An 11,513-nucleotide genomic window follows, 5' to 3' on the forward strand; every position below is an offset into this window, starting at 1 on the left:
GCCGGAGGTAACGGGCCATGGCGTGGCATGCAGGTCGCAACATGCCATATGGTGCCACGCCACGGCCACGCAGAGCGGGCGAGCGATTAATGCACGCGGCATCCATCGCAAGGCGGCATGCACAGTGTCGCAGCTGCAGCTGCAGTGTACCGCCCCACCACCAGGCTGACTTTGCCACGAGACCGAAGTAAATGCACACTCACTAGCCCTGGCCCCTTTCCCTTTCCCCCTGTCTCTGCACGCACCGCACCTCCCTACCCTCTCTCTACATTTTGACTCCTCAAGGAAGGAGCCATGACCCGCAGGCTACAGTAGTACTACTAGCCAGGCTAGCTGTCTCGGTATCCTGGCCGTGGTAAAAGCGGCCGGGAGCTAAACAGCCCAGGTAATCGCAAGGTCAGCGCTGTGCTTTGCTTTGGGCCTTGGGCGTGACCACCGAGCGTAACCGTGTATATATACGCACCTACACCGCACCCCTGCTCTGGACCCTGCAGCGAGCCTTGCTTGTCCTCACCCTCACCCCGCTCCAGCGCAGTGCACCACAGCCTTCGTCTCCACCTCAGTCCCCTCTCCTCACCTCACTCCCTTTGTAGCGTAGCAGCGGCCCGCGTCACGCGATCCTGCTCGTATACGGCGCCGGTGGCTAGCTAGACTCCTTGTCCCCGCCCGCCCCGCGCCTGCAGCAAAAGGCGACCGGCCCCTCGGTCCCTTTCTTTCTTTCATCGTCTCGTTCGGTGTGGCCGAGGTAGCGAGCGGGGGAGCGGGCGAGACGTGAGCATGGGGAGGCCGCCGTGCTGCGACAAGGAGGGCGTCAAGAAGGGCCCCTGGACGCCGGAGGAGGACCTCGTGCTCGTCTCCTACGTCCAGGAGCACGGCCCCGGCAACTGGCGCGCCGTCCCCACCAGGACCGGTACGCCACGCTTCCATCCATCTTCTTCTTCTTCTTCTTGCCGGTTCTTGCCTTCGTTTGTACAGATCGCATGGTTCTTTGTGGACTAAATCCCTCGATCGATGTGCAGGCCTGATGCGGTGTAGCAAGAGCTGCCGGCTCCGGTGGACCAACTACCTGCGCCCAGGGATCAAGCGCGGCAACTTCACCGACCAGGAGGAGAAGCTCATCGTCCACCTCCAGGCGCTGCTCGGCAACAGGTGGGCCGCGATCGCCTCCTACCTCCCCGAGCGCACCGACAACGACATCAAGAACTACTGGAACACGCACCTCAAGCGCAAGCTGCAGGCGGGGGGCGACGCCGCGGCCAAGCCGGCGGCGCAGAGGCCTGCCTCCTCCTCCAAGGGCCAGTGGGAGAGGCGGCTGCAGACGGACATCAACATGGCGCGCCGCGCGCTGCGCGAGGCGCTCACCACGCTCGACGACATCAAGCCGCAGCAGCCCGACGCGGCCGACGGCGTCAATGGGCCTGCCGCAGCCGGCGCCGACAGCGGCAGCCCGGCGGCCTCCAGCTCGTCGGCCGCGTCGCTGTCCCAGTGCTCGCCCTCCGCGGCTGGGCCGTACGTGCTCACCACCGCGAACATCTCGCGGATGCTCGACGGGTGGGCCAGCAAGGGTCGCAGCGCCGGGGCCGCGGCGGACAGCCCCTCTGGCTCGTCGGCGTCCGAGGTTTCCTACGGCAGCGGCGCGGCCGCCCGTGCGCTGGGGTCCGCGTTCGAGTACGACAGGAAGCCGGCCGTTCTGGCGCCGGATCAGACGCAGCTGAACGCGATCGAGACGTGGCTCTTCGCCGACGACAACAGCAACAACGACCACCATGGCCACGGAGGCGGCGGCAGCGGCCTGCTCGGCGTCGCCGCCATGGGTTACCCTTTCTAGCTAGCTCCACCGTGCCAAGTTATGAAGGTCGATGTTCCCCTAGCTCTTGCGTTACTGATGCGAGGAGTGTGTTCACTGCATGCCCACCTAACGAAAACTACATAGATCCTCTAGTAGTAGTACCTCGGTGGCTATGGCAATCAGCTTCCTTGGTCTCGTGTTTACTTAGGATCTGCATAGTTTTCATTTAGGGAAAAGAAGGGAGGTTGTGGTAGCTTAGTGCTCCTGTTATTTACTGCTGTAACTGTGACTTGGTACTATGTTATGTTCATGGGTTTTGGGTTTTGTACTTTGAAGTAGATCCGCTGTTTGCAAGCTGCAAAATGTGGACGAATAAAGTCAGTATGTCAATTAGTACATGTCATGTCTTCTATCACTAATTAACCAGTATGCCAAATACAGGTACCTGTCATATACTCCTACTATATCTATCACTAATTAAGTTAGTAGGTTGATTAATCTTTGGAGCTTTTTCATGGTCAGTATGTCAACTACTGCCTGTCATATATTTCCACCACTAATTGGCCAGTATGCCAAATAGTACTACCTGCCGTATATATGTATCACTAGTTATGCCAGTAAGTTGATTAATCAGCTATCTGACTTTAAGGGGGAAATAGTTTTATTTTATTTCTCTCTATTTCATGTTTTTTTGCTTCCTCGGAGTGGTCCACTACATGACAACGATTTGTCCCTCGGGTGATTTGTGGAGCTGGTACCAATTGATCAAATCTTAAATTTGACTTGGTGCTTGTATTTTTCTACAATTGATTCGGCGTCTAAAGCTGTTCAAGATTTCGTAATTTTAGAAAATCTGAGAACAAACACTATTTTTCCTTTTCACGCGTGAGAATAAACGCTAGATGAACAAAATATTACTACTCTCTCTGTAAACAAATATAAGAGCATTTAGATCACAGTGAGCGTATCTAGATCTGCATGAGCATGTTTGTAACATTGACCATAAAGTAGTTAACTCTGAAATGACTTACACAATTATATATATTTTTGTAGTAGATTAATTCATTATATAGCATGGTAAACATTATCTTAGATTTGTATGAATAATTTTGTAAAATCACCCGAATTAAATCGCAGTCCATGAAGAAACAAATGCTCTGTATCTATATAAGTGTTTTTTATATAGAAAATAATAAGCTCTTTTTTTGTGCTAGCCAATGCTATACATATAGATAGGCCATAGCGAGACATTTCATAAAGCATTACACCATATCATCCATATAAAGACAAGTGCCCAAAGCACACCTGAAAACTAAAAAGAAAGGTACAATGCTGGGGGCACCAGCTTAACATTATGCCCATGCATCCAAATAAAACCACAGCTAGCTCGCGGCAGGAGGGGCGGCGGCAATCGATGTGCCACGACACGGAACTTCTTGATGAGATCATCAATTGCGTCGCGCTCCTCCTGCTTACTAAGTATTCTCAATTGCTGCAAAAGAAAAACGCAGATTGCCGCCCAAATATGTTGTTTGATGGCTTAAATTTGAATATGTGGTGCTGTGCGGGTGCTTGCAAGGCTAGTTTGTAAAACAAACCTGGCCACATTCACCCATGTGTTTGTGACTACATGACTAGTTAATTATCCTTGGACAAACTATCACATGAACATATTTGAGCACATGCATTTTTCCATATCTATCGATAGAACCCGTCTGAGAAATATAAGAGACATTAATTAAAATATGTATATATCTCATGATAGATCTGAACGATACATGTTCCGTATAGTAATTGAGAAATCGGGAGGAGCATTTTGGGCCCCCTGGAGCATTTGCTCTTGGATGAACAGTACCGCAAAAAAGTGGTAAACTTATTTTAAAAAAATCTGATTTTTTATGGATGTTTATGTTAGTGTCACAAGCATGCTAGACAATTTTCATGCGAAACGGAGCAGTAGTGTTCATCGGTGAAAAAACAAAATTGGGTGACATTTTGGGGTAACATTTGGTGTTCTAATTTGTTTTTTTTTGCATAGGCAAAAATGTTTAACCTCTTCGCCTAAAACTTTGCAGGTAGCATTTGGATGTGACTATAAATACATGGAAATTTTGTTGGGGCTTTTTTGACATTTTAAAAATTATTTTTCACGCGCAGGAGCACGTGCTCTCGGGAGCCAAATTGGATTTCTCAAGTAATCCATAAAGCATCACACCATATCATCCATATAAAGACAAGTACCCAAAGTACAACTGAAAACTAAAAACAAAGGTACAATTCTGGGGAACCAGCTTAACATATGCTCATGCATCCAAATAAAAACCACAACTAGCTCGCGGCAGGAGGGGCGACAACAATCGATGTGCCATGACATGAATCTTCTCGATGAGATCATCAATTGCATCACACTCCTGCTGCTTACTAAGTATTCTCAATTGGTACAAAAAAACGCGAAATTTATATATGGCATTAGATAGGCGATTCAAAGGAATGTGTTTAGTGACAAGCTATGCTGCCAAAACTCGCCCACTGGATTTTGCGGTCGTGGTTAGAGCTATTCTGCATAATTTCCAAGAAGTCAGGAAAATTGCATGGGTTTTCTTTCAACACACCCAACAACTTTCTTCAGGCAACACGAAAGTAATTGTGCAGTCACACACATGAACGTAATGTGGTTAAAGTCGTCATCCACATCACACGGGGCAACAACATCATCTGGGCCACTGCGCTTAAGCACCTGCACTCCCGAGGGACTCCGGCTACAAACAAGCTGCCAAAGAAAGGTACATACACTACCAAGAAAAGACACATCCATGACATTTTTGTCCAAACGAAATATTTTTCTGTCATGCTTATGACAATTCTATGAGGATAATTGTGACAAAACCCGGTATCATCATAGATGTGGTGGGCTCCTACTTCTATGATAAAAAATCATGACAGAAAATGGGCTTTTCGTCCTGGGCGGGCCGGAGACGCAGCCGCGTGACATTCTTTGGGCCGTCCATGACGGAAAAACCGTGGTAAAAGCGAGGGCGAGGAAAATATCGGGGAGTTCCAGGTTACGGTGGGTGGTCGGGGCCGAGCGATGCACGGAGGTTTGCGCGTTTCTCTCGTACACGTACGCGCGTGTGTGCGAGGCGTTGCGCTCTAACTGAACCCGAGCGAGGTGTTGGGCTCGAACTGAGCCCGAGCGATTGCACTAGCTACGTTACTGAACCCCGATCGATCCCTTGCTGTTAACTGAACCGGAGTACTTCCTTCGCTACTGCTGCTAACTGAAGCCGATCGATGCTGCCTCTTGATGAACACTGAGCGTTGTTGGGGGGTGGATGAACAGTTCCCGGTGGGGGGGGGGTGGATGAACATGACCCCGTGGTAGTAGAGGTCATTGCCGCTGGATGAACAGGACCCCGATCGAGCCGGTTGGGGTGGATGAACAGGACCCGGTGGAGGGCTGGATGAACAGAACCCCGTGAAGGGCTGGTTGAACAGTAGCCGGTGGAGGGCTGGATAAACAGTAGCCCGTGGAGGGGTGGTTGAACGGGACCCCGTGGAGAGGGCTGGTCGAATAGTAGCCGGTGGAGGAGCGGTGGAGGCTGGATGAACAGGAGCCCGTGAAGGCTGGAGGAGGTCGACTGTGGAGATGAACAGTATCCCGTGGAGTCCCGTTTTGCGGTACGCCACACCCTCCCGATGAACAGGACCCCCGTTTCGACCGTAGCGCTCCAAGACAAGTCTGTTTCCTCCGTTTTGCGGTACGCCATACCCCTCCCGATCAACATGACCACGTTTCGACCGTAGGAGGTCCAAGAGAAGTCCGTTTCCTCCGTTTTGCGGTACGCCAGACCCCTCCCGATGAACAGGATCCCATTTCAATCGTGGCCGGTCGAACACAAGGTCGTTTCCTCCGTTCTGCGGTACGCCAGGCCTCGTTTCGATCGGCTGTTCCGTCCAAGCCGGTTGGCTCCCGATGAACACGACGACACAGTTTCTCCGTTCCGACTCAGCCATGTACACGAGCCCTGGCCGTACGTATGCGCGAGTAGGCGTTCGAGATCCCGCCCGTATGTACGTACGTGGCCGTATTTACTTTCTTGCACCCTGGCCGTTGTACGTACGTGTGTATGCTACGTGCGCGCCTCTACTACGACACGTGCCCTTCCTTACTCGACCACGGTTCATCGCTGCAGCTTGCAGACAAACCGATCGACCAGTATGTACGTACACGTTCGTGACCAGAATGACAACGCTACGTACGCTTCGACCAGGTGGGTTCCGACTGTCAGGCACTTCCTTGCGTGCGAAGATGTAGCTGGTGGGTCCCAGCAGTCAGGGGGGAAACGTTTTTTCCATGAAATACGGTGGCCCGTCCGGTGGGTCCCTGCTGTCAGGTGGAGGAATTATTATTTTCCGCGTAATAAGGAGGCACTTCCTTGCTGCGGCCGTGGACACAGCTGTCAGCCTCTCCACGTATAGTACTCTGATGGAACTCATTCATCGACCACATTGACCATGCCGTGCCGTGAGCACCAAGGCGGTGGACGACGGCAAGGCCTGGTAAGGGGACGACGTGGAGTCGGGGAAGACGCGGCAGTGGATGCCCACGCGGAGATGAGTACGAGGGTTCACTGGTTCGGCTTCGTTGTGAGGCTGCCGTCGCCGCAGAATAACAGGGGGTGTGGGTGAGTAGAGGGATGGCCTGGCCAGCGGTGGGAGTAGTAGGGGGTGGTGATGTTGGGGAACGTAGCAGAAATTCAAAATTTTCCTACGTGTCACCAAGATCAATCTAGGAGATGCTAGCAACGAGAGGGGAGGAGTGCATCTACATACCCTTGTAGATCGCGAGCGGAAGCGTTCAAGAGAACGGGGTTGATGGAGTCGTACTCGTCGTGATCCAAATCACCGATGATCCTAGCGCCGAACGGACGGCACCTCCGCGTTCAACACACGTACGGAGCGGGGACGTCTCCTCCTTCTTGATCCAGTAGGGGGAAGGAGAGGTTGATGGAGATCCAACAACACGACGGCGTGGTGGTGGAAGTAGCAGGATTCCAACAGGGCTTCGCCAATCGCTGCGGGAGGAGGGAGATGTGTCACGGGAGGGAGAGGGAGGCGCCAGGGCTTGGGTGCGGCTGCCCTCCCTCCCCCCCTCTATATATAGGGGCCCTATGGGGGGGGCGCCGGCCCTAGAGATCCAATCTCAAGGGGGGCGGCGGCCAAGGGGGGAAACTTGCCCCCCAAGTCAGGTGGGGCGCCCCCCACCCCCAGGGTTTCCAACCCTAGGCGCAGGGGGAGGCCCATGGGGGGCGCACCAGCCCACCAGGGGCTGGTTCCCTTCCCACTTCAGCCCATGGGGCCCTCCGGGATAGGTGGCCCCACCCGATGGACCCCCGGGACCCTTCCGGTGGTCCCGGTATAATACCGGTGACCCCCCGAAACTTTCCCGGTGGCCGAAACTGGACTTCCTATATACAAATCTTTACCTCCGGACCATTCCGGAACTCCTCGTGATGTCCGGTCAATAACCAACAGCGGGATCTGGATACCCATGTTGGCTCCCACATGCTCCTCGATGATCTCATCGGATGAACCACGATGTCGAGGATTCAATCAATCCCGTATACAATTCCCTTTGTCAATCGGTATGTTACTTGCCCGAGATTCGATCGTCGGTATCCCAATACCTCGTTCAATCTCGTTACCGGCAAGTCTCTTTACTCGTTCCGTAACGCATGATCCCGTGGCTAACTCCTTAGTCACATTGAGCTCATTATGATGATGCATTACCGAGTGGGCCCAGAGATACCTCTCCGTCATACGGAGTGACAAATCCCAGTCTCGATTCGTGCCAACCCAACAGACACTTTCGGAGATACCTGTAGTGCACCTTTATAGCCATCCAGTTACGTTGTGACGTTTGGTACACCCAAAGCATTCCTACGGTATCCGGGAGTTGCACAATCTCATGGTCTAAGGAAATGATACTTGGCATTAGAAAAGCTCTAGCAAACGAACTACACGATCTTGTGCTATGCTTAGGATTGGGTCTTGTCCATCACATCATTCCCCTAATGATGTGATCCCGTTATCAATGACATCCAATGTCCATGGTCAGGAAACCATAACCATCTATTGATCAACGAGCTAGTCAACTAGAGGCTTACTAGGGACATGTTGTGGTCTATGTATTCACACATGTATTACGGTTTCCAGTTAATACAATTATAGCATGAATAATAGACAATTATCATGAACAAGGAAATACAATAATAACCATTTTATTATTGCCTCTAGGGCATATTTCCAACAGTCTCCCACTTGCACTAGAGTCAATAATCTAGTTCACATCACCATGTGATTAACACTCAAAGTTCACATCGCCATGTGACTAAGACCCAAGAGTTTACTAGAGTCAATAATCTAGTTCACATCACCATGTGATTAACACTCAATGAGTTCTAGGGTTTGATCATGTTATGCTTACTAGAGAGGTTTTAGTCAATGGGTCTACAACATTCATATCCGTGTGTGCTTTACAAATCTCTATGTCATCTTGTAGATGCAGCTACCACGTGCTACTTGGAGCTATTCCAAATAACTGCTCTATTATACGAATCCGGTTCATTACTCAGAGTCACCCGGATTAGTGTCAAAGTTTGCATCGACGTAACCCTTTACGACGAACCCCCTTTCCACCTCCATAATCGAGAAAATACCTTAGTCCACTAGATACTAAGGATAAGTTCGACCGCTGTCATGTGATCCCTTCCTGGATCACTATTGTACCCCTTGACTAACTCATGGCAAGGCACACTTCAGGTGCGGTACACAGCATAGCATATTGTAGAGCCTATGTCTAAAGCATAGGGGACGACCTTCGTCCTTTCTCTTTCTTCTGCCGTGGTCAGGTCTTGAGTCTTACTCAATACTCACACCTTGTAACACAGCCAAGAACTCCTTCTTTGCTGATCTATTTTGAACTCCTTCAAAATCCTGTCACGGTATATATTCATTTTAAAGTACTATTAAGCGTTTTTGATCTATCCTTATAGATCTTGATGCTCAATGTTCAAGTAGCTTAATCCAGGTTTTCCATTAAAAACACTTTTCAAATAACCCTGGATGCTTTCCAGAAATTCTACATCATTTCTGATCAACAATATGTTAACAACATATACTCATCAAAAATTCTATTGTGCTCCCACTCACTTCTTTGGAAATACAAGTTTCTCATGAACTTTGTATAAACCCAAAATCTTTGATCATCTCATCAAAGCGTTCATTCCAACTCCGAGATGCTTACTCCAATCCTTAGAAGGATTGCTAGAGCTTTGCATACTTGTTAGCTTCTTTCAGGATTGACAAAACCTTCTGGTTGTATCACATACAACCTTTCCTCAAGAAAATCATCGAGGAAACAATGTTTTGACATCCTATCTGCAAGATTTCATAAATAATGCAGTAACTGCTAATATAATTCTAACAGACTCTTAGCATCGCTACGAGTGAGAAAGTCTCATCGCAGTCAACTCCTTGAACTTACCGGAAAACATCTTAACGACAAGTCGAGCTTTCTTAATGGTGACACTTACCATCATTGTCTGTCTTCCCTTTAAAATCCATCTGTACCCAACAGCCTTACGACCATCAAGTAGTTCTTTCAAAGTCTATACTTTGTTTTCATACATGGATCCTCTCGGATTTTATGGCCTCGAGCCATTCGTCGGAATCCGGGCCCACCATCACTTCTCCATAGCTCGTAGGTTCATTGTTGTCTAGCAACATGACTTCCAAGACAGGATTACGTACCACTCTGAAGTAGTACGCATCCTTGTCGTCCTATGAGGTTTGGTAGTGACTTGATCTGAAGTTTCATGATCACTATCATAAGCTTCCACTTCAATTGGTGTAGGTGCCACAGGAACAACTTCCTGTGCCCTGCTACACATTAGTTGAAGTGACGGTTCAATGACCTCATCAAGTCTCCACCATCCTCCCACTCAATTCTTTCGAGACAAACTTTTCCTCGAGAAAGGACCCGTTTCTAGAAACAATCACTTTTGCTTCCAGATCTGAAATAGGAGGTATACCCAACTGTTTTGGGTATTCTATGAAGATGCATTTATCCGCTTTGGGTTCGAGCTTATCAGCCTGAAACTTTTTCACATAAGCGTCGTAGCCCCAAACTTTTAAGAAACAACAGCTTAGGTTTCTCTAAACCATAGTTCATACGGTGTCGTCTCAACGGAATTGCGTGGTGCCCTATTTAAAGTGAATGCGGTTGTCTCTAATGCCTAACCCATAAACAATAGTTGTAATTCGATAAGAGACATCATGGTATGCACCATATCCAATAGGGTGCAGTTATGATGTTCGGACACACCATCACAATATGGTGTTCCAGGGTATTAGTCGTGAAACAATTTCCACAATTTCTTAATTGTGTGCCAAACTCGTAACTCAGATATTCATCGCTATGATCATATCACAGACACTTTATCCTCTTGTCACGACGATCTTCAACTTCACTCTGAAATTACTTGAATCTTTCAATAATTCAGACTTGTGTTTCATCAAGTAAATATTCTCAGCATCTACTCAAATCATCTGTGAAGTAAGAACATAACGATATCCACTGCGTGCCTCAGCACTCATTGGACTGCACACATCAAATGTATTACTTCCAACAAGTTGCTCTCTTGTTCCATCTTACTGAAAACGAGGCCTTTCAGTCATCTTGCCCATGTGGTATGATTTGCATGTCTCAAGTGATCCAAAATCAAGTGAGTCCAAATGATCCATCTGTATGGACTTTCTTCATGCATATATACTAATAGACATGGTTCACATGTCTCAATCTTTTCAAAAACGAGTGAGTCCAAAGATCCATCAACATGGAGCTTCTTCATGCGTTTTATACCAATATGACTCAAGTGGCAGTGCCACAAGTATGTGGTACTATCATTACTATCTTATATCTTTTGGCATGAACAAGTGTATCACTACGATCGAGATTCAATAAACCATTCATTTTAGGTGCAAGACCATTGAAGGTATTATTCAAATAGACAGAGTAACCATTATTCTCCTTTAATGAATAACCGTATTGCGATAAACATAATCCAATCATGTCTATGCTCAATGCAAACACCAAATAATTATTATTCAGGTTTAACCCCAATCTCGATGGTAGAGGGAGCATGCGATGCTTGATCACATCAACCTTGGAAACACTTCCAACACATATCGTCATCTCACCTTTAGCTAGTCTCCGTTTATTCCGCAGCTTTTATTTCGAGTTACTAACACTTAGCAACCGAACCGGTATCTAATACCCTGGTGCTACTAGGAGTACTAGTAAAGTACACATTAATATAATGTATATCCAATATACTTCTGTCGACCTTGCCAGCCTTCTCATCTACGAAGTATCTAGGGTAGTTCTGCTTCAGTGACCGTTCCCCTCATTTCAGAAGCACTTAGTCTCGGGTCTGGGTTCAACCTTGGGTTTCTTCACTAGAGCAGCAACTGATTTGCCGTTTCATGAAGTATCCCTTCTTGCCCTTGCCCTTCTAGAAACTAGTGGTTTTACAAACCATCAACAATTGATGCTCCTTCTTGATTTCTACTTTCGCGGTGTCAAACATCGCGAGTTGCTCAAGGATCATCATGTCTATCCCTGATATGTTATAGTTCATCACGAAGCTCTAATAGCTTGGTG

General features: G+C 48.4%; 1 protein-coding gene across 1 annotated transcript; it reads left to right on the forward strand.

Moving 5' to 3' along the window:
- Positions 1-470: 470 nt before the first annotated feature.
- LOC123051993 (transcription factor MYB94) lies at positions 471-2,227 on the forward strand. The gene is made up of 2 exons (XM_044475007.1): positions 471-910; positions 1,020-2,227. Exons 1-2 carry the CDS (start codon positions 778-780, stop codon positions 1,826-1,828), a joined length of 942 nt encoding a protein of 313 aa, XP_044330942.1. The 5' UTR covers positions 471-777; the 3' UTR covers positions 1,829-2,227.
- Positions 2,228-11,513: the final 9,286 nt, after the last annotated feature.

The sequence above is a fragment of the Triticum aestivum genome, chromosome 2D, assembly GCF_018294505.1.
Source record: "Triticum aestivum cultivar Chinese Spring chromosome 2D, IWGSC CS RefSeq v2.1, whole genome shotgun sequence".
NCBI classification, from domain to species: domain Eukaryota; kingdom Viridiplantae; phylum Streptophyta; class Magnoliopsida; order Poales; family Poaceae; genus Triticum; species Triticum aestivum.